General features: G+C 44.8%; 1 protein-coding gene across 3 annotated transcripts in view; it reads left to right on the top strand.

Annotated features, from left to right (window-relative positions):
- Window positions 1-27,345, top strand: part of LOC139280883 (DENN domain-containing protein 5B) — a 340,537-nt gene that overhangs the window by 120,169 nt on the left and 193,023 nt on the right. For all 3 annotated transcript variants that reach the window (XM_070900669.1, XM_070900668.1, XM_070900670.1), the window contains exon 2: window positions 14,391-14,500. In XM_070900669.1, the coding sequence (XP_070756770.1) occupies window positions 14,391-14,500 (110 nt within the window). The remainder of the gene's footprint in view (window positions 1-14,390; window positions 14,501-27,345) is intronic.

Below are 27,345 nucleotides of genomic sequence, written 5' to 3'. Positions count from 1 at the left end.
GATATGGAGGAACTATTTCCTCTGGTGGGGGAATCAAGAACAAAGATTCAATTGAAAGCTGAGCTACTCAAGTGTGAAATCATAGAATCATTCAGACCATCGTGTCTGTGCCAGCTCTTTGAAAGAGCCATCCAATTAGTCCCACTCCCCTGCGCTTTCCCCATACTCCTGAAATTAAGAAGCACTTCTTCACTCAAAGGGTAGTGGAAATCTGGAACTCATTGCGCCCCCCCTGCCGACTCACCCAATAGGCTGTGGATGCTGGGTGAATTGAAACTTTGAAGACTGAGATCAATAGATTTTTGTTGGGTAAAGGTATTGAGGGATACAGAGCAAAGGCAATGTTGAGGTGAAGACCAGCCATGATCTAACTGAATAATCTACGCCTGTTGCTATGGTACCTCGATTATTGCAACACATCCATCTGTGCTGTCCTATGGAACATATCCAGCTGTGCTGTCCTGCTTTAGAATCATAGATTCTTACAGCACACAAGGGGTCCATTTGGCCCATCATGTCTGTGCTGGCTCTTTGAAAGCGAGGTAGCGTGGTGGTTGTGTTACTGGACTAGTAATCCAGAGGCCTGGACTAATGATCCAGAGACATGAGTTCAAATCCCACCACGGCAGCTGGGGAATTTAAATTCAGTTAATTAAATAAATCTGGAATTAAAAAGCTAGCATCAGTAATGGTGACCATGAAACTTGTGGTAAAAACCCAACTGCTTCACTGCTGTCCTTTAGGGAAGGAAATCTGCCGTCCTTACCCGGTCTGGGCCGAAACGTGACTCCAGACTCACAGCAATGTAGTTGACTCTTAACTGTCCTCTGAAATGGACAGCTACTAGCAAGCTACTCAGTTATACCAAACCGCTACGACAAAGTCACTGCGGGAGTACCTTCACCACAAGGACTGCAGCGATTCAATAAAGTGGCTCATCACCACCTTCTTGAGGGCAAGTAGGGATGGGCGATAAATGCCGACATTGCCAGCGATGCCCACATCCCATGAATTAATACATTTTTTAAAAGTGAGCTCCATAATCCTGCAAATTAATCCTCTTCAAACACATGTCCAATTACCTTTTGAAAGTTCCTATGGAATCTGATTCCTCTACTCTGTCAGGTAGTGCGTTCCAGATCAAAATAACCCTCTGTGTGAAAAAATCTATCTTCATTTCCCCTCTAGTTCTTTTGGCAATTATTTTAAATTTATGACCTCCGGTTACTGACCCACTTGCTCTATCCAAACCCCTCAAACTTTGAACACCTCTATTAAATCTCCCTTTAACCTTCTCTGCTGTAAGGAGAACAACCCCAGCTTCTCCAATCTCTCCACATAACTGAAGTCCCTCATCCCTGGTATCATCCTGGTAAACCTCCTCTGTACCCTCTCCAAGGCCTTGACATCCTTCTGAAAGTGTGGTGCCCAGAATTGTGCACAATACTCCAGCTGAGGTCTAACCAGTGATTTGTAAAGGTTTAGCATCACTTCCTTATTTTTGTATTCAATACCCCTATTTACAAAACGAAGTTTCCTATATGCTTTCTTAACTACCTTATCAACTCACACTGCCACTTTCAAGGTTTGTGAAAATGCATCCCCAGGCCCCACTGCTCTTGAACACGCCCCTCAAAATAGTACCGATTGGATTAAACTGCCCTCTCCAAGTTGTTTCTCCCAAAGTGCATCACTTCACACTTATCCGCATTAACTTGCATCTGCCATGTGTCTGTCCGGTTCACCAGTCTGTGTGTTCTCCTGACGTCCGCTACTATCCTGCTCACTATTTACTACATTGCCAAGTTTTGGATCATCCGCAAACTTTGACATTGTACTTCCTGGCCTGGAGTTTCCAACAGTGCAGTTCACCCAAAATCGGCCAAACCAACGCAAAAGATCGAGGAAGTTCAAGCGAACATTGCGTCCAGCGCAAATTGAGTTTCCGCTATTTTTGCGCTAGTTTAAAACCGTCCACAAAACTAGCCCCACCCCCAGATTGAATTAATCACCCCGGCGAGTTTCCACTAATTGATCCCTTTGTGGGCCTTCGAGGAGGCTCTTAAAATTAAGCGATATTTTTAGAAACATAGAAACATAGAAAAATAGGTGCAGGAGTAGGCCATTCGGCCCTTCGAGCCTGCACCGCCATTCAATAAGATCATGGCTGATCATTCCTTCAGTACCCCTTTCCTGCTTTCTCTCCATACCCCTTGATCCCCTTAAACGTAAGAGCCATAGCTAACTCCCTCTTGAATATATCCAGTGAACTGGCATCAGCAACTCTCTGCGGCAGGGAATTCCACAGGTTAACAACTCTCTGAGTGAAGAAGTTTCTCCTCATCTCAGCCCTAAATGGCCTACCCCTTATCCTAAGACTATGTCCCCTGGTTCTGGACTTCCCCAACATCGGGAACATTCTTCCTGCATCTAACCTGTCCAGTCCCGTCAGAATCTTATATGTTTCTATGAGATCCCCTCTCATCCTTCTAAACTCCAGTGAATAAAGGCCCAGTTGATCCAGTCTCTCCTCATATGACAGCCCAGCCATCCCTGGAATCAGTGTGGTGAACCTTCGCTGCACTCTCTCAATAGCAAGCACGTCCTTCCTCAGACTAGGAGACCAAAACTGAATGCAATATTCCAGGTGAGGCCTCACTAAGGCCCTGTACAACTGCAGTAAGACCTCCCTGCTTCTATATTCAAATCCCTTAGCTATGAAGGCCAACATACCATTTACCTTCTTTACCGCCTGCTGTACCTGCATACCCACTTCCAGTGACTGATGAACCATGACACCCAGATCTCGTTGCACCTCCCCTTTTCCTAATCTGCCGCCATACAGATAATATTCTGCCTTCGTGTTTTTGCCCCCAAAATGGATAACCTCACATTTATCCACATTATACTGCATCTTCCATGCATTTGTCCACTCACCTAACCTGTCCAAGTCACCCTGCAGCCTCTTAGTGCCTTCCTCACAGCTCACACCACCACTCAGTTTAGTGTCATCTGCAAACTTGGAGATATTACACTCTATTCCTTCATCCAAATCGTTAATGTATATTGTAAAGAGCTGGGGTCCCAGCACTGAGCCCTGCGGCACTCCACTAGTCACTGTCTGCCATTCTGAAAAGGACCCGTTTATTCCGACTCTCTGCTTCCTATCTGCCAACCAGTTCCCTATCCACGTCAGTATATTACCCCCAGGTGCAAGGACACTAATAGGTGCATTTTAATAGCTTTTAAATATTAAATATTTAACTAACTAAGAAACTGACTACTGTACACCAATGAAACTGGTAAATAGTTCTGTATAATTTATGAAAACTCGTTCACTTATTTAAAATCAGGTTACTCACAGGTTATTAAAAATGTTTATTTTTGTGATAAACACATTTCTAGCTGTACTATTCAAACTGCACCAGGTTACCACTCTTAAATGTATAAAGGAGTATTTTTAATGCAAGAAATAATTAAATTCTAAAACGCTGCCCGATTGCGCTGGTTCAAGGAAGATTCTACGTTCAGCGATATGCAAATGAGCTTGAGTGGTTACTTGAGCAAAAATTTCAATTCGGAAAACAAGCGCAATTGAGTGCTGCTTGCGTCAGATTGTCGATTGCAGAAACTCTACCCCTCTATACCCAAGCCCAGGTTATTTATACAACAAGAAAAGCAATGGTCCTAATACCAACCCCACTGCATACTTCCCTCCAGTCAGAAAAACACCCGTTCACCACTACTCTCTGCCTCCTATCCCTTAGCCAATTACATACCCAAGTTACCACCATCCCTTTATACCATGTGCTTCTATTTTCCGTTATATGGTATTTTATCAAATGCCTTTTGAAAGTCTAAACATACGTGTACTGCACGACCATCATCAAAACTCTCTGTTACTTCATCAAACAACTCAGTAAGGCTAGTCAGACCATTTTCCTTTCCTGGCTGTTCCTTATCAATCCATGCTTCTCCAAGTGAGAATTAATTTTATCCTTGGCACTGATGTTGTCTGATTGGCCTCTTAGTTATTGGTTTATCCTCTCTCCTTTTTTGAACAGGAGTGTAACATTTGCAATTCTTCAGCCCACTGGCACCACTCCCACATCCAAGGAGGATTGATTGATTGTGGTCAGAGCTTCTGTTATCTCCATCCTAGTTTCCCTGAGCAAGCTAGGATGCATTGCATCTGGACTTTGGTGTTTTGTTAACTTTAAGTGATGCCAACCTATTTAATACCTCCCTTCTATCTATTTTATCCTATCCAATATCGCTACACCCCCCTCCTCTACGGCAACATTAACTTCATCCTCTTCTTTTGTGAAGACAGCTGCAAAGTAATCATTCAGTACCTCAGGCATGCTCTCTGCCACCAACATGGGGCCTTAAGCTGAAACGCCGGTTTAGCCCACATTTAGTGTAAGACGCTATCTTGGTAAAGGAGTTGAAGGCAGCGCTCGGAGCGGTCACCCCGAGGCTTGTTAAACAGCTGGTTGGCGTCAGTTTACATTGGATCATCGGAGAAGCAGCTCTGCAGAGTGGCAGCTGCACAGGTTGCCTATGATGTCACTGTCACACTACTTTCATCTGTAACAGGCGTAAGAGTTCCCTTTTTCATGGCCAATTTTAAACACTCCAAATTTATTTTGGTTGTCATGAGGATTTCAGTAAAGCAAACTGATGGCCCAGATAGGGCTCATTAAAGAGGCTGCACGGCATTCTGGTGGCTAGCGCTCCCACTAATGCCCTCTCCTCACAGCGACCAGCAGTTTGCGAGCAAATATGGTGTTTATGTTGATTTAAAGGGATACTCACCATTTCATAGTCATTGCTGCTGGAGCTGTGAAACACATCGAGTGACTTTCTGGGACACTTTGTCAAGACTTCACCAACACTCGAGAAACATTTATTCCAGTAATTCTCTGAGGACTTGACTTAAAAAAAGTAAGTGCTTCTCTACTCAACCTTATTGGACACCTTATAGGAGTTACCAGGAGAAAGGGAGTGCTCGGTCATAGGCATCTTGCTGGGGGTCACCCTCGGTCTGGCCGAGGAATGGGAGGAGGACATGAGGCCAGGCAGAGCAGCACCAGGTGCTGCAGGAGAGAGGGACAGGAGTGCGAGGTGGTGTCCTTGGAGGTGAGGGTGGAGGGGGCAGGAGAGAGGGGTTTAAGAAGGCAGTTGGTAGTGGAGAAGAGAAGCCAGGGGTTATGTTTGTATTCCAGAATGATCAGTTTTGGCAAAGGAGGGCGGGACCCAATAGTACTTGATGTGGTCCAACCAGATCTGGGGATGAAAGGCTAGCCCAGCTGTGCATCAGAGTTGCTTAAATCTGTGCCCCTTGGAATTGGGGGGCTGAGGATCGGGGCCGGATCAGGGGAAACAACCAGGGTGGAAAGAGTAAAGATTTTACTGGGGACAAGGCATTCAAGGGGACATAATATTAAAATGAGAGACAGGACATTCAGGGGTGAAATCAGGAAACACTTCTTCACACAAAGGGTAGTGGAAATCTGGAACTTTCTCCCCAAAGGACTGTTGATACCGGGACAATTGGAGGCTTTAAGACTGAGATAGAGAGAATTTTAATAGGTGAGGAAATCAAGCAATATAGAACAAAGGCGGGTAAATGGAGATGAGATGCAGATCTGCCGTGATCTGAGTCAGTGGCGGAGCAAACCCTCGGGGCTGAATGTCCTCCTCCTGTTCCTGTGAGAGAGAGTGTTTTGCAGGGTGGATGCAGAAGGAAGTGGGGTTGGAAAGAATTAGAGGGTTGTGGGTGATACAAGGAATTGGCCAGAGATGGCCCTGTCAGTGATTGAGATCATGGAAGTAGTGAAGCCAGGGGAAGTGGCAAGGTTGAGGGGGTAGCCGTGAATATGGGTAGGAGGGCAGTAAAATCAGAGCAGAGGTCAAGGGGCATTGAAATGGAGCTTGAAATGACTGATGATGATGAATCACCGAGTCCAGAGGCTGAAGGAGGAGAGCAGGGAGGATATGTGGGTGAGAAACCTGGGTGGTCAGCAGTAGAGAACAAGGATTTTAAAGGAGGGACGAGTAGAACAAGTGCCTCTGATGTCACAACGGACTGCTCTGATGTCACAACAACCTTGTTATGACATCATGAAGCAGCTTCAATCCCTTTAGAGTTTACTCCCATCAATGCACAACAACAACTTGTATTTATATAGTGCCTTTATCATAGTAAAACATCCCAACACAGGAACGTTATAGATCAAAATTTGACACCGAGCCACGTAAGGAGATATTAGGACAGGTGATCAAAAGCTTGGGCAAAGAGGTAGATTTTAAGTCGCATATTAAAAGAGGAAAGAGAGGTAGAGCGGTGGAGAGGTTTAGGGAGGGAATTCCAGAGCTTAGGGCCCAGGCAACAGAAGGCATGGCCACTGATGGTGGAGCGATTAAAATTGGGGATGCTCAAGAGGCCAGAATTAAAGGAGCGCAGATAAGGACAGCAGAATAATTTGTTTAGACAGTGAGGAACGTACAATTGCACAATCGTGTTTATTCATCCTTTCTAGTCAAATACAAACATCATCTGACCCATTCTATAAAATTGAGACTATCCTACTGGAGTGAAGAAGTCTTATTGTTTTCCCATATAACCCTGGTATGATCTCATGTATTTAGATCTTTTATTTCTAGTGTATTTAAAATTGATTTGAGTCATGTGAACATCCCAATTTGGGGACAATTCTGCAGAAATGTCTGTCCTACACTCCCATTTCTACATCTTTTGTCACGTGTACTTTGAGAGCCTGTGGTGCAGTGGGTCCTTTATTAGGAACAAACAGCTGCTCGATCCAATACGGCTGCCAAGGGTTGCAAATGTTGCCTTGTCCGTATGGTCTGTATCTCAGGTCTGGGCCTTCACCCCACCACCCACCTTAAACTGCCACAAACAGCTGGCAGGACTTATATGGGCACGTGACCCAGGGCACATCACAACTGAGGGGTTATGTAACCTGGCCTCACAATGGAAACCATGACAACACCGACACCACAGGGGTTGGACAAAACACAGCAAAGTGGTACAAACTGTTCATTTGTGCATGTGAGAGCAACAAGGGGAGAGCCTGAAGACAAGTGTGTTCATCAAATTTATTCAAATCTTGGAAGATCACCAAGAGCAAATTGGAAACATTGTGGAAAGGAACAGTGTTAATTACTGGAGGGAAAGAAGTCCGAGAAGAAAGAGTCATCCGAGCAGAGATCAGATTTCATACTGTGAGTGAGTGAATAAATACTGTCTTTAATTGATCATTACACACAGAAATTGTTTGGTTAAAATGTTTCTTCATAGTGAAGAGTAGAATTTAGAGTAAAGAACAGGACGGAGCTCTATCGGACAGTTCAGTGACAGGGAACGAACAATAATACTGAAATGAGCAATTCTAAATGTTCACTGAGCTCTGGAAAGACAGCTAAAATGGACCTCACTGTGGAACCATTCACAGTTGCCCTCGTGAAGATGATTGCTGAGGAAGTTGAAAGTTGTCAGCAGAAAATATCACAGACCCTCCAGACACTGGGGCGTTAGCACCCAAAGGTATTGTGAATGAGCTGCCACAGCTATCTGTGCCACCACACCCTGTGGACAGTTCCACACGGTGTTGTAGTATTGGAGAGCATGGCGATGATTATCAAGGACACCCTTGATCAAATTAGCCAAACGCGAGAGGAGAAAGTTATCCCTTTGGCTGCACTGTGGATGACGATGTTAACAGGAGCACAAGCTGTGAGCCAGGAAGCTGCCAGCAATCTCCTGGTTACCATGAGCTTCAGGTTCAGAAATTAAGTTGTCCAGTTGACGACAGAGAGTTTCAAACAAGGGCACCTTCCACATGTGCTCGTGGTGAAGACCTCAACAAAAATGCCAAAGGAAAATATGTACGGCATAGAGCCTTTACTAAAATCTATTTAAGGGACCTTGATTCCAGTACTTATTGGAGGTAAGCAGGCTGAGCTGAAGACTGCATTTGCTTCAGCAGTGGGAAGTTTTAGCAAGAGCATCCTGAACTAACGGCATAGATGAGGCTTTCAGTTAATGCCTCATAATCAAATGGTGCCCGCAACAATGCAGCACTCGCTCAGCACTTCGTGGGAGTGTCATCCTGTTCAAGATCTGGAGTGGGGGTGTGATTCCACAGCCTTTCAACCCAGAGGCAAGAAGGCTACCAACTAAGCCAAGCTGACGTGGAGTGGAGGGGAGGCAAGAAAGTATTCTTGTGAGGAACCCCCCCCCAAAAAGAAAATGGTTGCATTCTCAATACATTTCTTGATTATGTGAAATTTCTTCTTGGAAAGAAATGGTGATTATTAAGTAACGTAATTGTCCAGGGTTCCAGTGCTCTGGCTTCTGTTAGCAGCTGCACAAAATGCTACGAACAGATGTGATGAGTGCAGCCAAAGCCCATTCCCTGTTGTCAAATTGGAACTCGTTTGTGTTCATGTAGCAAGCTTGTTGATGGTTCCTACTGTGCAATAAAATAATCGACACGAGTTAAGGCAGCAGTGCCTGGGAATGTACACTGCTGCAGGCAGGACATAATCTTGTAGAACTTGTACCAATGACATAAAGCAATTTTTGTGTCTCCATATACACAGTGTGTTGTGAAGTCATCGGTCCTCGTGATCCCATGATGTAACGAGGATAGATTCCCTGCTGTACAATACTAATGTGTACAAGTACATGTGACTCAGATTTGTGATTACTATGCTTCTATAATAACCTGCAAATTAGAGCTCGGCCATTCAAGGGTGACGTTAGGAAGCACTTCCGTACAGAAAGGGTAGTGGAAATCTGGAAAGCTCTGCCTCAAAGAGCTTTTGAGGTTAGGTCAATTGAAAATGTCAAAACTAAATTTGATAGATTTTTGTTAGGTAAGGGTATTAAGGGATACGGAACCAAGGCAGGGAAATGGAATTAAGATACAGGTCAGCCATTGTCTAATTGAATGGCAGAATAGGCTCGAGGGGCTGAATGGCCTAATCGTGTTCCTATGTTCCACAGCACTGGCCAGACAACATTATCCTACTTGACTTATTATGGATAATGGATTATCCAACTTAAAGCATTTCCATTAGTTAGTGTGGCAATCTTACATAGGAACAGGAGTAGACCATTCAGCCCATCGAGCCGGTTCCACCATCCAATGAGATCATAGCTGATCTGAAACAGAAAATGCTGGAAATCTTAGCAGGTCACGCAGCATCTGTGGAGAGAAAGCAGAGTTAATGTTTCGGGAGACCTGAAACGTTAACTCTGTTTCCCTCCCTAGATGCTGCCTGACCTGCTGAGATTTCCAACATTTTCTGTTTTTATTCCAAATTTCAGCATCTGCAGTATTTTGCTTTTGTCATAGCTGATCTGTACAACTCCATTCACCCACCATAGCTCCATATCTCTTGATAGCCTTAGCTAACAAAAACCTATCGCTCTCAGTCTTGAAATTTCCAATTGACCCTCAGCAACAGCCTTTTGGGGGAGAGAGTTCCAGATTTCTCCGACCCTTTGTGTGAAAAGATACTTCCTGATTTCGCTCCTGAACGGCCTGGCTCTAATTCTAAGATGATGTCCCCTTGTTCTGGACTCCCCGACAAGAGGAAATAGTTTCTTACCATCTACTCCATCAAATCGTTAACATTATACACCTCGATTAGATCACCCCTCACTCTTCTAAATTCAAGGGAATACAAGCCAGGTTTATGTAACCTGTCCTCATTATTTATCCCTTTTAAGTCCTGGTATAATTCTGATAAATTTGCATTGAACCCCCTTCCAAGGCCAATAGTTCCTTCTTGAGGCGTGGTGCCTAGAACGGAACGCAGTACTCCAGACGGGGTCTGACCAAGGCTCTGTACAACCGAGGCATCTTGGCAAAAGGAATACTTCATTTGCAGTGAGAGGACTCTTCGCACCCCAGACCCAGGCCCCAGATCGGCGAGACACTCGTTCTTGGGGAAGCTCAATGGCCCATCTCGGCCTGGACAGGGACTCGAAACTTGGGTCCGTTACTGTACCATTTGACACATTAGGATATAGAAACTTAGAAATTTACAGCGCAGAAGGAGGCCATTTCGGCCCATCGTGTCCACGCCAGCCGACAAAGAGCCACACAGCCCTAAAGGTTACATATAAACCTATGAACAATGACGGAAAGGCAAAGAGCACCCAGCCCAACCATGCCGCCTCACACAACAGCGACATCCCTTATACTGAAACATTCTACACTCCATCCCAACCGGAGCCATGTGATCTCCTGGGAGAGGCAAAAACCAGATTAAAAACCCAGGCCAATTTAGGGAGAAAAAATCTGAGAAAATTCCTCTCCGACCATCCAGACGATTGAAACTAATCCAGTATAGTTGGTGTTAATGAGGCTTGGTGAGAAATTCTTGCATTTGTGTCCAGTTGACCTTCCTTGAGATGCTGCACAGGCTTTACTGCAAGGATGCATTTTGTTTTTTGTTGACAAACCAAGGTGAAGGATCATAGTGCAGCACAGTACCAAGACTGAAAAGAGATGGTAAATCTGGAAATGGGGATTAAATTATGACAGACATCGGCTTTAAAAACCTGAGATTTTAAGGGGACGGTTGAGGGAGGTGAGTAGCTTTATAGTTTTATGGTCCTGGGAAAGAATGAGTTAGGTAGTGAGGGTCATTGCGATGAGCCTTAGTTTGAATACATACATTCATTGGGTTTCATTGGGTTTCATTGGGATACAGCTGCTGCAGTTGATTGGCAGAGCTGTCTCCTAGCAACTGTACATTTGATGATCTAAGAGGAAGGAAGAGTGTACTGGCTTGGGAAGAATAAGAGAGCCAATAACACCCAGTGTAGCAGTACCAGTGAACAGAAGAGATACAAGAAATGTGATTGGAAGAGAGAGAGGTTGCAGAGGCCAGAGGTGACCGAAGGATCATCTCTCAGTGGGAGTTTGCCAGTAATCGGACGGTACTTGATCAGAAAACTGACCTTTGTATTTCTGACTGACCCTCAACTTGACAATTTACTGGCAAACTTAAAAGAGAAATGAAGGAGATGGACCTTGATTATTTTTTTTCAACATTTATCCAATTTGTTTTCCAAGTAATGCACGTTATTTGTTTTAACGCGAGTCTTTCAATTTTATTTTAAAATTTTATTCGTATGCAATTATGCCTCTTAACCTTCCATCAGCTTGGAAATGCGAGTGATCAGGACTGTATTACTGCACTGGGGAGCAGTAACTGAAACATACCATCATGGTTATACCTTGTTTGAATGAAGAGGGTTGCGAACAATGTACGTTGTATTGAGCTCATGATGTGTCCAGAAGCGTGATTCGGGAGAGTAATGTGTTTTTGGCGGAGATGTTAACCAATCAGAAGCCTCGAGGAAGGATACAGATTAAAAATGAACTACATTTCCCCTCATTTCCCTCCTCTCACCAACAGGATAATGGACCTGTGGAACAGACACCAAGAAAGGGGTTAAGGGGAGCGGGCAGGGAAGTGGAGCTGAGTCCATGATCGGATCAGCCATGATCATATTAAATAGCGGAGCAGGCTCGAGGGGCCGTATGGCCTACTGCTGCTCCTATTTCTTATGATCTTATGTAAGAGAATGTAGTTGGTATCTTTTAAAACTGAGCTAGATCAATATCTGTTAAGGAGGGGCTAAGTAGCACTGACATTAGTTTTCAGGGCAGGTAGGGGAAGGAACTTAGCATTCCTGAAAGCAGGGACCTATAGGTAGTCATAGAAACATAGAAACATAGAAAATAGGTGCAGGAGTAGGCCATTTGGCCCTTCGAGCCTGCACCACCATTCAATAAGATCCTGATGACATAATCATCGATGAATTCTGGGCGGAGTGGCCATTTCCTTGCTCCTGGCTTTACATTGTGTTCTTGATTGAGTGTTTAAAATGTCCTGTGTATACTTGTGGCACCTTTCTTAACAATTGCGTGTTCTTAACCACCTTGCGACGCATTCTTTTTTTGTTTTGAATTTATTTTTACACGCCGTTTTGTCTCTTTTATTTGTGTTGTATAGCACTATGCCAGTGGCTAGAAGCAGAGCGATATGGCAGGAGCCGTGGTACTCTATGTCCAAACAAAGCCGCAGGTAAAGAGTGGGAAACCGCCTTTCTGTTTCTTTTCCGAGTGCATCTCCCTCCGTCTTTCCAAATGTTGGAAATTCTGCTGGAATCCCAGCTGACCCATCATTCCTGGCTGAACAGGATTATGGGTTTCATTGGGATGCAGCTGCTGCAGTTAATTGGCAGAACTGTCTCCTAGCAACTGTAGTCTATTAGCTCTCGCTACACTAGGAAACCGCTATCTTTCAAACTAATGACCTTTCACTTATCTTTTCTCGCTTTTTTCCCCAAATAATTCTCGTCACTTCCGGGCAATCCATGAAGACTCTTGCTGGCTTTAGTAAAAGGTGGTGTTTAATGTGTTGTGTTGGTTTGGTGGTGTTGGTGATGGGCCTCTTTTCTATCTGCTCTCGTTGTCTGCATTGCTTTCCTTAGTTGTGGATCTGTATTGACTTGATGCTGAACCAGTGTTTGTGTTTCCAATGCATTCACTTCAGGATAACTAACGAGGACGGCTATTAGCAAACCTATGGCCTCTTGCAGCAGGGGAGGAATACCATGTCTTGTTGCACGTCTATTAACCCCACAGACATGCCTAGTTTACTATTAATTCAAACAAATTAGACTATTCCTGCCAAATGTTAATCGTAACCCCCGAATATCCTGCAAAGTTCCGAATTGGGTGAGAAACACAACTAGCCTTGAAACTTAAACTTCTTTCAACTGTTATTAAATTATTTCTATTTGTATTGTGATTAATGCCTTCTTGAATTCCCAGTGATTTTGAAATATTCTGTGTCTTTTATTGACTGCTGTCCGTGCCGAGTACAGTCGAGTCTACAGTTGCTTTATCTCACTTCTCCGGTAGAGGCACTGATGCTTTTGCTGGCTTTTAGGGCTCCCCGAGCATCCAGCAGGCCTCTGGTGTTTTCCCTAAGTGGTCATATTTGAGCCAGCATGGTTGAGATATTCGACTGTGAAGGGCCTCGCCACCAACTCCCGATTCTTGCCCAGTACCCACCCACTGTATTTTCCAGCACGGGACAATGATCAGGAATCCAGTCCGATATCATTTTTTGTTTTTTTTCTTTTGCCCCCTCCCTCTCTTCCCTACCCCAGAGGCATTGACACCAGTTGCAGCAGTGCGACAGCAGCCTTGGCTGAGACCAGTCTGTGAAACTTTGGTCTGCACGGCTCAGTAATTGACCAGGCAGTTGGCCACTTAGCAAGCTTCAGTTTGACAATTGAGTTGCTGGAACGCAAGCTGCAAGAAAAGGTATATTTGGATGGCCCCCTCACATTGTTCCTGTGATGGCCGTTTGCATGAAACCTATTCACGTAGAATTTTACAGCAGAGAAACAGGCCATTCGGCCCAACTGGTCAATTCCGGTGTCTATGCTCCGAGCCTCCTCCCACCTCTTTTCATCTCATCCTAACAACATATCCTTCGATTCCTTTCTCCCTCCTGTGTTTATCTAGCTCCCCCTTAAAGGGATTTATGCTGTTCGCATCAATTACTCCCTGTGGTAGCGAGTTCCACATTCTCACTGCTCTCTGGGTAAAGACGTTTCTCCTGAATTCCCTATTTGTTTTATTCGTGACTATCTTCTATTTATGGCCCATAGTTTTTGGTCTCCCCACAAGTGGAAACATCTTCTCTACGTCTACCCGACCAAATCCTGTCATATTCTTAAAGACCTGTATCAGGTCTTCTCTTTTCTAGAGACGAGAGCCCAGCCTGGTCAACCCTTCCTGACAGTTACATCTCTCAGTTCTGGTATCCCTTGTAAATCTTTTTTTGCACCATCCCCAGTGCTTCTATATCATTTTTATAATATGGAGACCAGAAGTGTGCTCCAAGTGATAGAAGACAAGTTCACATATTATTGCTTTCCGTGTCATGAGTTGACTGTCTCAGCTTGGAGAAGGAAGAGTGAACACCTTCTTTGAAGTGAGGCAAGTCCAGGACATTGATCTGAAATTGGACTATGTCCTAACCTGCGCCATGCTGTCCAGTGACAGGAGAGGCCTGCAAGCAGGTTACGTGGTTGATCTTTCAACTGGGTGATGCCACATGGTTTGAGGGTGTTAAAGTGAGGAAACCTTTTTTGAAAAAAAATTTTGGCGATACAAGGTTTTGAAAGACATTTTCCCAATGAGGTGAGCTGAACACTATTTGCGACCTTTATACAGCCAGTATAGTTGGAGAGCTGTCCGGGGTCTGTTCGAATTCCCTGGTGATTACTGTATAATTTATTCTCTATTTTCGTCCCGTAGGAGAAAACTTTGATCAGAGCCCATTGAGAAGAACATTCAAGTCCAAAGTGTTAGCCCACTACCCCCAGAATGTGGAGTATAACCCTTTCGACCAAGATGCTGTCAATATGGTGAGTAGTGTATTTTAATGGCCTTTTTTTTCACAGTTGCTCCTACACAAACAATGCAACGGATCAAGTGCAGGTTTCCCCAAAGATCTGATGGCAATAATTGGGATCTTTCCATTCTCTCTTTTACCCATTGCAGTCATGCAGTATGGGCCTCGGCTCCTTCATCTTGGTTTGTCCTGGCCAGCATTTATCCCTCAACCAACACCTACAATAGATGATCTGGTCATTTATCTCATTGTTGGTTATGGGAGTTTGCTGTTCGCAAATTGGTTGCCATGTTTCCTACATTACAACAACGACTACACTTCAGAAAGTACTCCATTGGCTGTAAAGCGCTTGGGTCATCCTGAGGTCGTGAAAGGCATTATATAAAAGCAAGCCTTTCTTATTTCTTTTGTTAATAAATACAAGTTTATAACCAGAGCTGCCACAGAAGTGACATTTTGCCATAATATGCTTATGATGGGGTGGCCTGCTTGGGGTATTGCAGTGCTACAAGGTGGTGGATGTGTGCCTGATAATTTGCCTACCTTTCCCAGTCTAAAAGCAAGCAGCTTATCTTGGTCAGGCTGCTGGGGGGCATACGGCAGATCCTAGGGTGAATTAGTAAGTACTTGTTATTATTGGGCAAATTTCCCTGTACATTGGCAGGTGCTTGTGAACCCTAGCTCCCCCCTCAAAGGTCAGAAGAACATAGTAGGCAATTATTGACTTTCTTTCTCCTCTTAATACTTTTTTTGTGTGTGTGAGTGACTCGAATCACCTAATCGCAAAGTAAACAGCTCTTTAATGTTTCAATTAGTCTTTCACCCTTATATCCAGGTCAGACACATGTTTTACATGTCATTACTGGTTTTAACTAGCACATGGATATGCTTCAATTTGGACAATTGCTGAGAAACTTCTAACAAAAACTTACAATTTGTTTTGAATTTGTTCTTGGGATGAGGGTGATGCTGACAAGGCCGGCATTTATTGCCCATCCATCTTTGGCTTCAGAAGGTGGTGGGGACCTTCTTAACAACAACAATCACTTTTATTTATATAGAGCCTTTAACCTGGTAAAATATTCCAAGGTGTTTCATAGGAGAGTTATCAAACAAGATTTGACACAGAGCCTTAAAAAACAGATATTCGGGCAGAATGTTTGTTCAAAGAGGTAGGTTTTAAGGAGCGTCTTACCGGAGGAAAGAGAGGCGGAGAGGTTTAGGGAGGGAATTCCAGAGTTTAGGGCCTTGGCAGCTGAACGCACGGCCGCCAATGGTGGAGCGATTATAATTGGGGATGCTCAAGAGGCCAGAATTGCAAGAGTGCAGATATCTCTAAGTGTTGTAGGGCTGGAGGAGATTACAGAGATAGGGAGGGGCGAGGCCATGGAGGGCTTTGAAAATAAAGATGAGAACTTTGAAATCGAGGCGTTGCTTAACCGGGAGCCAATGTAGGTCAGCGAGCACAAGGGTGATGGGTGAACGGGACTTGGTGCGAGTTAGGACACGGGCAGCAGAGTTTTGGATGACCTCAAGTTTATGGAGGGTAGAACATTGGAGGAAAAACTGGAGTGCGTTGGAATAGTCTAGTGTAGAGGTAACAAAGACATGGATGAAGGTTTCAGCAGCAGATGAACTGAGGCAGGGGCGAAGTCAGGCGATGTTCCGGAGGATGAGCTAAGAGCTAAGATTTGGGAGTATGACATTATAGCCATTACAGAAACATGACTGAAAGAGAGGCAGATTTGGCAGATCCATATTCCTGGCTACAGGATTTTTTGACAAGATAGAAAGGGGGGTAAAAAGGGGGATGGGGTTGCGGTACTGATTATAGAAACTATTACAGCAGTGAGGAGGGATGATATGTTAGAGGGATCATCAAATTAGGCCACATGAGTTGAATTGAAAAATAAAAAAAGGGTAATCACACTGCTGGGCGTGTATTATGGACCCCCAAACAGTGGGAGGGAGATAGAGGAGCAAATACGTAGGCAAATTGCTGTGATGTTCAAAAACCATAGGGTAGTAATAGTAGGGGATTTTAACTATCCAAATATTGATTGGGACAAATTTAGTGTGAAGGTTTTAGAGGGTGCAGAATTCTTGAAATGCATTCAAGAGAACTTTTTTAGTCAGTATGTAGCAAGCCCAACACGAGCGGGGGTGGTCTTGGATTTAGTTTTGGGGAATGAAGCTGGGCAGGTTGAAGGGATATTAGTGGGAGAGCACTTGGGTGCCAGTGAGCATAATTCAGTCAGATTCAAGTTGGTTATGGATAAGGACAAGAATATGCTTGGAATAAAAGTTCCAAATTGGGGAAAAGCTAATTTTACTAAGTTAAGGAGTGATTTGGCCATAGTGGACTGGAAACAGCTACTTGTAGGTAAATCAGTATCGGAACATTGGGAGGCATTCAAGGAGGAGATCCGGAAGGCTCAGGCCAAACATGTGCCCTTAAAGAAAAAGGCTGGGAAAAATAATTCTAGAGCCCCCTGGATGTCTAGGGACTTACAGGAGAGGATTAAGAAAAAAAGGGATGCTTATGTCATATACCAACGGCTAAATACTTTAGAATCTTTAGAGGAATATAGAAAGTTAAGAGGCAAAACTAAAAATGATATTAGGAATGCTAAGAGAGAGCACGAGAAATTCTTGGCCAGTAAAATTAAGGAAAACCCTAAGATGTTCTATAAATATATTAAGAGTAAGAGGGTAACGAAAGAAAGGGTAGGACCGATTAAAGACCATGAGGGTAATCTTTGTGTGGAGGCGGAAGATGTTGGTAGGGTTCTTAACAAATACTTTGCATCTGTTTTCACAAAGGAAAGGGGTAATGCAGATATTGCTCTTGAGGAGGACTGTGATATTCTGGATGAAATAAATATAGTGAGAGAGGAAGTATTAAGGGGCTTCGCAGCTTTGAAAGTAGATAAGTCCCCAGGCCTAGATGAAATGCATTCCAGGCTGTTGAGCGAAATAAAAGAGGAAATAGCAGAGGCCTTGACCATCATTTTCCAGTCCTCTTTGTATCTGGGCATGATGCCGGAGGATTGGAGGACTGCTAATGTAGTACCCTTGTTTAAGAAGGGAAAAAAGGATAGGCCGAGTAATTACAGGCCTGTCAGCCTAACCTCAGTGGTGGGAAAATTATTGGAAATAATTCTGAAAGACAGGATAAATCTGCATTTGGAAAGGCAAGGATTAATTAGGGACAGTAAGTACAGATTTGTTAAGGGAAGATCGTGTTTGAGTAACCTGATTGAATTTTTTGAGGAGGTAACCAAGCGGGTCAATGAGGGTAGTGCGGACAATGTAGTATATATGGACTTTAGCAAAGCTTTTGATAAGGTCCCACATGGTCGACTGGTCATGAAGGTTAAAGCCCATGGGATCCAGGGCAAAGTGGCTAGTTGGATCCAAGGTAGGAAGCAAAGGGTAATGATTGATGGATGTTTTTGTGACTGGAAGGATGTTTCTAGTGGGGTTCGGCAGAGCTCAGTACTGGGACCCTTGCTTTTTGTGGTATATATTAACTCTTTCGTTTTGAATATAGGGAGCATGATTAAGAAGTTTGCAGACAACACTAAAGTTGGCCTGTGTGGTTGATAATAAAGAGGAAAGTCATGGGCTGCAGAAGGATATCAATCTACTGGTCAGGTGGGCAGAGCAGTGGCAAATGGAATTTAATTCAGAGAAGTGTGAGGTGATGCACTTTGGCAGGGCTAATAATGAAACGGTATACACATTAAGCGGTAGGCCACTTAATAGTGTAGATGAACAAAGGGAGTGCTTGTCCACAGATCCCTGAAAGTAGCAGGCCAGGTGGATAAGGTGGTTCAAAAGGCTTCGAAATGCTTGCCTTTATTGGCCGGGGCATAGAATATAAGAGCAGGGAGGTTATGCTTAAATTGTATAATACTTTGGTTAGGCCACAGCTGGAGTACTGCGAGCAGTTCTGGTCACCGTATTATAGGAAGGATGTGACTGCACTAGAGAGGGTGCAGAGGAGATTTACTAGGATGCTGCCTGGAATGGAGAATCTTAGTTATGAGGACAGATTGGATAGGCTGGGTTTGTTCTCATTGGAACAGAGGAGATTGAGAGACCTCATTGAGGTGTACAAAATATTGAGGGGCCTGGACATAATGGATAGTAAGGGTCTATTTCCATTGGTGGAGGGATCTATTATGAGGGGGCATAGTTTTAAGGTGGTTGGTGGAAGGTTTAGAGGGGATTTGAGGGGGGAGCTTCTTTACGCAAAGGGTTGTGGGGATCCGGAACTCGCTGCCTGGAAGAGTGGTGGATGCAGAAACCCTCACCACTTTTAAGAGATGGTTGGATGGGCACTTAAAGTGCAGTAATCCTCAGGGTTACGAACCGAGAGCTGGTAATTGGGATTAGACTGGATGACCTTTTGTTAGACGGTGCAGATATAATGGCAAGTACTGCAGGGAATAGAATAAGGCCAGGGTGATCCCCTAGACTAGTTTGATTGCTTGGATGTGTCAGAGAGGAATTTTGCCAAATTTTTTCTCCCTAAATTGGCCTGGGTTTTTTATCTAGTTTTTGCCTCTCCCAGGAGATCACATGGCTCTGGTTGGGGTGGAGTGTAGAATGTTTCAGTATAAGGGGTGTCGCAGTTGTGTGAAGCAGACTGGTTGGGCTTTCTGTTATTGTTCATAGGTTTATATGTAACCTTTAGGGCTGCTGACCAAGGGCCGTGTGGCTCTTTGTCGGCCGGCGCGGACACAATGGGACGAAATGGCCTCCTCCTGCGCTGTAAATTTCTATGTTTCTAGGTGGAAATAGCCGTTCTTAGTGCTAGATATGTGATCGGAAGTTCATCTCGTGGTCAGAAATGACACCAAGTTTGCGAACCACTGCATCCATTTGGTGGCAGTGCTCCCACAGTGCTGTTCCGTGGAGAACAACATAGCGTGTCCGTGCAACTCTCTGCCAAGCCCGTGCAGCCCCGAAATGGCTTTTCTAGTGCTACATTCTGCGCATGCGCTAAACTGTGATTGGGCCGCGCAGCCCCTCAAAGGGACCCTGCACCCAAACAAAAATTAGGGAGACCATTGATAGGGAATTCCAGTGTATTGTCCCTACGGCTATGAATCATCATCATCATAGGCAGTCCCTCAGAATCGAGGAAGACTTGCTTCCACTCCCAAAGTGATTTCTCTGGTGGCTGAACAGTCCAATACGAGAGCCACAGACCCTGTCCCAAGTGGGACAGACATTCATCGCGGGAAGAGGTGGGTGGGGCTGGTTTTCCGCGCGCTCCTTCCGCAGTATGCGCTTGACCTCTTCACACTCTTTGCGTTGAGACTCGAAGAACTCAACGCCCACTCTCGGGCAGTCTTCGGCCAGGGTCTCCGAGATGTCAGTGGTGCCATCGCACTTTACCAGGGAGGCTTTGAGGGTGTCTTTGTAATGCGTCTGCTGCCCGCCTTTGGATCGTTTACCACGAAGGAGCTCCGCATAAAACATTTGCTTAGAGAGTCTCGTATCTGGCATGCGAACTATGTGGCCTGCCCAGCGAAGCTGATTGAGTGTGGTCAGTGTTTCAATGCTGGGGATGTTAGCCTGGACAAGGACACTGATGTTGGTGCACCTGTCCTCCCAGGGGATTTGCAGGATCTTGCGGAGACATCGTTGGCGATATATCTCCAGCGACTTGAGGTGCCTTCTATACATCGTCCATGCCTCAGATCCATACAGGATCTATGAAGCAGGCAGCAGGAAGGCTGTTTTGCATCTGACTGGAGTATGATGTACCAATTTTTAATGTTAATCTTCATAGAAGAGACAGAGAGAGAAAGAAATAAGTGCCAACATATACTATATGATAACCCGCACTTAAGGCAATTCATGATCTTTTGATGAAATGGAGAGAGGCATGTCCATGTGAGGAAGGTGTGCAACATGGAGGGGAACTTGGAGGTGACGGCATTCCCACAGCATTGCTGCTGCAGTCCTTTGACGATGGTAGAGGTCACAGGAGGGAGGTGCTGTCGGAGTAACCTGATGAGTTGCTGCAGGGCAGCTTGTAGATTGCACACACTGCAACCTATTGATGTGTTTCATGAAAGTTCCAAAAAATTGTTCCCTCTGTAAACACCTAACCCACACCACTTGACTGTGATGAGAGGAAATATCACACACACGAGCCGATTGCATAACTGACTCATGATGTGGCTGAGCAGACCAGTGTTGGGTTGTTGCTGTGTATTGATGGGAATTGTCTAATGATAATTGTGAAACACTCAAACTGAACAATGCTATAATATGCCCATTTATGCCCTTTGGGAATATAGTGCTTTGGAATAGAAAATCAGCTGCAACACTGATTCCTAGACCCTTAGATAATTAAAAAAAAATGGTTAATTACTTTTCTTAAACTCATCAGTATAACGAGGCAAGCATTTAGTGGATTCGGCATTAATAACTCATTGCAACCAATCGTCAAAATGGTGTGGGGGCCTGTTAGACTACCATGGGACATCATCAGGTGGTCTTTATAGATGCTGGAGGTGGGGGAGGTGATGGCTTTCTAACTGATCAATTTCTGGTTGTGGCTCATTCTCAGCTGTTAATTATGGGTGGTGGTTTCTCTGTACAGGAGCCCTATATGATGAGAGTCACTTCAGTACATATTTCAAACAATGCACTGACACGGCCTCCAAAACTGCACATGGTCCTGATCCACAAAGTGAATGAATTTTGGTTCATGTCACATGAAATACAATCCATGAGACTTCACCATAGTGGGTTACAATGAGGGTCTCCTCTTCACTTTAAAACAGGACTCCGAAATCTGTGACAACCATGATCATCCTTGTTTAAATTCCTTTCACCAAATCTAAGTAAGATGGTGGAGCCTCGACTGAAATAGGTTGAGTATTTATGGCGGCTGTTGGATGATAAATTTATTTCTTCCCCCCCCCCCCCGTCCCCACCCCCCGCATTCTGCTCTAATGAAGGCTATTTAACCACATCGGAAATCATAGCCGACACGTCACCTGATATCTACACTTTGCAGAGGTGAAGTGCGATTCCTGGTTGAACTTCTCCTTTCCGTAGCTTTACCGAACCAATTGTAGAACTGACCCAAGTCAACATTGACTACCTCAGGAATCGAACCTCGAACTTTAAAGGTGTTGTCTTATGAAGAAAGGTTGAGCAGGTTAGGCCTTTACTCATTGGCGTTTAGAAGAATGAGAGTTGATCTTTTTGAAATATATAAGATTCTGAGGGGCTTGTCAGGGTAGATGCAGAGAGGATGTTTCCTCTCGTGGGGGTATCTAGAACTAGGGGGCATAGTTTCAGAATAAAGATCATATGGACGAACTTCAACAATTGTACATCCCTGTCTGGAGTAAAAATAAAACAGGGAAGGTGGCTCAACCGTGGCTAACAAGGGAAATTAAGGAGAGTGTTAAATCCAAGGAAGAGGCATACACATTTGCCAGAAAAAGTAGCAAACCGGAGGACTGGGAGAAATTTAGAATACAGCAGAGGAGGACAAAGGGTTTAATTAAGAGGGAGAAAATAGAGTACGAGAGGAAGCTTGCTGGAAACATAAAAAATGACTGCAAAAGCTTCTATAGGTATGTGAAGAGAAAAAGATTATAGTGAAGACAAGCGTTGGTCCCTTGCAATCGGATTCGGGTGAATTTATAATGGGGAACAAAGAAATGGCAGACCAATTGAACAAGTACTTTAGTTCTGACTTCACAAAGGAAGACACAAATAACCTTCCCGATGTACTAAGGGTCCGAAGGACTAGTGAGAAGGAGGAACTGAAGGATATCCTTATTAGGTGGGAAATTGTGTTAAGGAAATTGACGGGGTTGAAGGCTGATAAATCCCCAGGGCCTGATAGTCTACATCCCAGAGTACTTAAGGAAGTGGCCCTAGAAATAGTGGATGCATTGGTGATAATTTTCCAACAGTCTATCGACTCTGGATCAGTTCCTATGGACTGGAGGGTTACTAATGTAACACCACTTTTTAAAAAAGGAGAGAAAACGGGTAATTATAGACCAGTTAGCCTGACATCGGTGGTGGGGAAAATGTTGGAATCGATCATTAAGGATGAAATAGCAGCGCATTTGGAGAGCAGTGATAGGATTGGTCCAAGTCAGCATGGATTTATGAAAGGGAAATCATGCTTGACAAATCTTCTGGAATTTTTTGAGGATGTAACTAGTAGGGTGGACAAGGGAGAACCAGTGGATGTGATGTATTTGGACTTTCAAAAGGCTTTTGACAAGGTCCCACACAAGAGATTGGTGTGCAAAATCAAAGCACATGGTATTGGGGGTAATGTACTGATGTGGATAGAGAACTGGTTGGCAGACAGGAAGCAGAGAGTCGGGATTAACGGGTCCTTTTCAGAATGGCAGGCAGTGACTAGTGGAGTGCCGCAGGGCTTAGTGCTGGGACCCCAGCTCTTTACAATATACATTGACGATTTAGATAAAGGAATTGAGTGTAATATCTCCAAGTTTGCAGATGACACTAAACTGGGTGGCGGTGTGATCTGTGAGGAGGACACTAAGAGGCTGCAGGGTGACTTGGACAGGTTAGGTGAGTGGACAAATGCATGGCAGATGCAGTATAATGTGGATAAATGTGAGGTTATCCACTTTGGGGCAAAAACACGAAGGCAGAATATTATCTGAATGGTGGAAAATTAGGAAAAGGGGAGGTGCAGCGAGACCTGGGTGTCATGGTTCATCAGTCATTGAAAGTTGACATGCAGGTACAGCAGGCGGTGAAGAAGGCAAATGGTATGTTGGCCTTCATAGCAAGGGGATTTGAATATAGGAGCAGGGAAGTCTTGCTGCAGTTGTACAGGGCCTTGGTGAGACCCCACCTGCAATATTGTGTTCAGTTTTGGTCTCCTAATCTGAGGAAGGACGTTCTTGCTATTGAGGGAGTGCAGCGAAGGTTCACCAGACTGATTCCAGGGATGGCTGGAATGACATATGAGAAGAGACTGGATCAACTGGGCCTTTATTCACTGGAGTTTAGAAGGTTGAGAGGGGATCTCATAGAAACATATAAGATTCTGACTGGACTAGACAGGCTAGATGCGAGAAGAGTGTTCCCGATGTTAGGGAAGTCCAAAACCAGGGGACACAGTCTTAGGATAAGGGGCAGGCCATTTAGGACTGAGATGAGGAGAAACTTCTTCACTCAGAGAGTTGTTAACCTGTGGAATTCCCTGCCGCAGAGAGTTGTTGATGCCAATTCATTGGATATATTCAAGAGGGAGTTAGATATGGCCCTTACGGTTAAGGGGATCAAGGGGTATGGAGAGAAAGCAGGAAAGGGGTACTGAAGGAATGATCAGCCATGATCTTATCGAATGGCGGTGCAGGTTCGAAGGGCCGAATGGCCTACTCCTGCACCTATTTTCTATGTTTCTATGTTTCTTTAAGGGGTCGCCCTTTTAAAATGGAAATGAGTAATTTCTTCTCTCAGAGGGTCGTGAATCTTTGGAATTCTCTAGTCCAGAGAGCTGTGGAGGCTGGATCATTGAATATATTTAAGGTGGAGATAGACAGATTTCTGAACAATAAGGGAGTCAAGGGTTATGGGGAGAGGGCAGGGAAGTGGAGTTGAGGCCAAGATCAGATCAGCCATGATCTTATTAAATGGCAGAGCAGGCTCGAGGGGCCAGATGGCCTTCTCCTGCTCCTATTTCTTATGTTCTGTGTGTGGCTCCGTATTACACCGGGCATTGTCTTTGCTCCACGAGGCCAGTCTTAACGTCTCCTTCAGTGGCTCAGTCAATTTTTGTCAGAGTACGCTCCTGTGAAGTGTCTTGGGACATTTTACTTTGTTAAAGGTGCTATATAAATGTAAGTTGGTGTATTTCTCAGACCAGCTGCAAGGGTAAGCCCAATGAGTCATCACTTGTACACTAGTTAGGCCATAAAACACTAGTTAGGCCACAGGTGGAGTACTGCATGCAGTTCTAGTCACCACATTACAGGAAATATGTGATTGCACAAGAGAGGGTACAGAAGAGATTTACGAGGATGTTGCCTGGACTGGAGAATTTTAGCTATGAGGAAAGATTGCATAGGCTGGGGTTGTTTTCTTTGAAATGGTGGAGGCTGAGGGGTGACCTTATTGAGGTGTATAAAATTATGAGTGGCCTAGATGGAGTGGATAGGAAGGTCCTATTTCCCTTAGCAGAGGGGTCAACAATCAGGGGGCATAGATTTAAAGTAATTGGTAGGAAGTTTAGCGGGGATTTGAGGAGAGATTTCTTCACCCAGAGGTTGGTGGGGGTCTGGAACTCACTGCTTGAAAAGGTGGTAGAGGCAGGAACCCTCATCAGATTTAAAAAGTACTTGGATGTGCACTTGAAGTGCTGTAACCTACAGGGCTACGGACCAAGAGCTGGAAAGTAAGATTAGGCTGGATAGCTCTTGGTCGGCCGGCGCGGACACGATGGGCCAAAATGGCCTCCTTCCGTGCTGTAAATTTCTATGATTCTATCTAATTGGGCTCCTGCTCCCAGTGACTCCCTCAATCAGTATGTAACAGCTCTCAGTTCTCGGGCTGACCTGAGCTAGAGCAGCAAGCAGAGCCACCACATTTGGCTTCAGCAGCCCCGGGGCTGATTGGGGCAACGCAGCCTTGGCTCTCGCAACTCGAGATCGCCCATTGCTGGAAGTGCACAGGGTGAGGAGCTGAGTTGAGTGCAAGGCCCATGCCCCTCCCCGCCCCCGCCCCTCCCCTGATCCTTGGTTGAATAACACCGGCCAACGTTCATTGTTGAAGCTCGCGCGTAAAGAATGACAGCACAGGTGTGATAGTTACCCAGTGCCTGTGGAAGCCTAACCCAGCCAGGAGCCAACACCTTAAGCAGAGAAGAGAGGGGACGGAAAATAGTTGATGCAAATATGAGGAAGAGTGCAATGTATTTGCTTAATGAGTACTTTGCTTAAGAATTCATCGCAACGCATTGCTATTAAGAACTAGTTGGTGTATTAGCAAAAGGTTTAACAATCACACTACACATTACCAGTTCATCCACCAGGCTCACAACCTCCTGCCTCATCGTGGATACCCCGAACCAAACTGGCTAGGGTTTTATTGAGTCTTGTGAACATCACGTGACTGGCTAAGCCACTCGCAACTCAACAGTCCCAGCAACCTGTGAGCATACTCACAGGTGCGTACATTACAAAGAGAAGGAGGGAAAAATAGTCCACTAGAAAATGGTTCAAAATTATAAGGGATTTTGCTCGAGCAGAACTGTTTCCACTGGCAGGAGGGTCGATAAGCAGAGGACACAGATGTAAGGTAATTGGCAAAAGATCCAGGGAGAGATGAGGAGAAATGTTTTTACCCAGCGAAATGTTATGATCTGGGGAATGCACGGCCTGAAAGGGTGGAGGAAGCAGATTCAATTGTAACTTTCAAAAGAGAATTGGATAAATACCTGTACTTGAAAGGGAAGAACTTGGGAGAGTGGGAGGTTAGGAATAATTGGATAGCTCTTTCAAAGAACTGGCCAGGCATGATGGGCTGAATGACCTCCTACTGTGTGCTGTAAGTTATTGTGATTTTGAAAGACAATTAGAAATAAAATGAATCTTCTAGCCTTGTAGAGAACTGCTGAGTTAAATGACTGTTCAGCAAGCCGAGACGTGAACACGTTTAGAAATTGTTATGTGAATCGCAGTTCAACACATAATTATCCTCACTGCTGCTCAGACATTTTATTCTACCACCTGGCAATCTGAATTGTATGCAGGACTGAAGGTTACTTGAAGTAAAATTTGTGCTTTACACTGAAGTCAGCCTGTACAGCAATGATTTAAGGTTGCTGAATACAAAGTTTGGAGGGCGAGTTTCTTTTTCTTCATCAAGGAAATGTGCATCGTTTTGGCTGCAATTTTAACCAGTTTGATAATATATGCTGAGACAAAGCAGTTATACACCCAAGCCAGCCTAGAAGACTAGTAAAAGCTGATCAACAGTTTCAAATGAGCCCATAAAGCCCACGAAAGCTGACGGCTCAGCAAAACAGCTAGCCGTTACGACATTTTTTTAAAATTCATTCACGGGATGTGGGCATCGCTGGCAAGGCCGGCATTTATTGCCCATCCCTAATTGCCCCTTGAGAAGGTGGTGGTGAGCCACCTTCTTGAACCGCTGCAGTCCGTGTGGTGAACGTACTCCCACAGTGCTGTTGGGGAGGGAGTTCCAGGATTTTGACCCAGTGACGATGAAGGAACGGCGATATACTTCCAAATCAGGATGGTGTGTAACCTGGAGGGGGATGTGGAGGTGATGGTGTTCCCATGAGCCTGCTGGCCTTGTCCTTCTAGGTGGTAGAAGTCAAGGTTTGGGAGCTGCTGTCGAAGAAGCCATGGCGAATTGCTGCAGTAAACCTTGTAGATGGTACACACTGCAGCCACGGTGCACCAGTGGTGGAGGGAGTGAATGTTTAAGGTGGTGGACGGGGTGCCAATCAAGCGGGCTGCTTTGTCCTGGATAGTATCAAGCTTCTTGAGTGTTGTTGGAGCTGTACTCCTCCAGACAAATGGAGAGTATTCCATCACACTCCTGACTTGTGCCTTGTAGATGGTGGAAGGCTTTGGGGAGTCAGGAGGTGAGACACTCGCCATAAAATACCCAGCCTTTGTCCTGCTCTTGTTGCCACAGTATTTATGTGAAGACAAGGAGTTAGACTGAAAGGGCAGTGGACCTTCCTGACTCCCTAAAGTCTTTCCATTATCTGGGGATGGGGCTGGACGAGGCCATGGTAGGATTAGAAAACAAGGATGAGAATTTTGAAATAGAGGTGTTGCTTAACCGGCACGG

This window comes from Pristiophorus japonicus, chromosome 15 (genome assembly GCF_044704955.1).
Source record: "Pristiophorus japonicus isolate sPriJap1 chromosome 15, sPriJap1.hap1, whole genome shotgun sequence".
Classification (NCBI taxonomy): domain Eukaryota; kingdom Metazoa; phylum Chordata; class Chondrichthyes; family Pristiophoridae; genus Pristiophorus; species Pristiophorus japonicus.
This window is presented reverse-complemented; position numbering and strand designations above follow the sequence as displayed.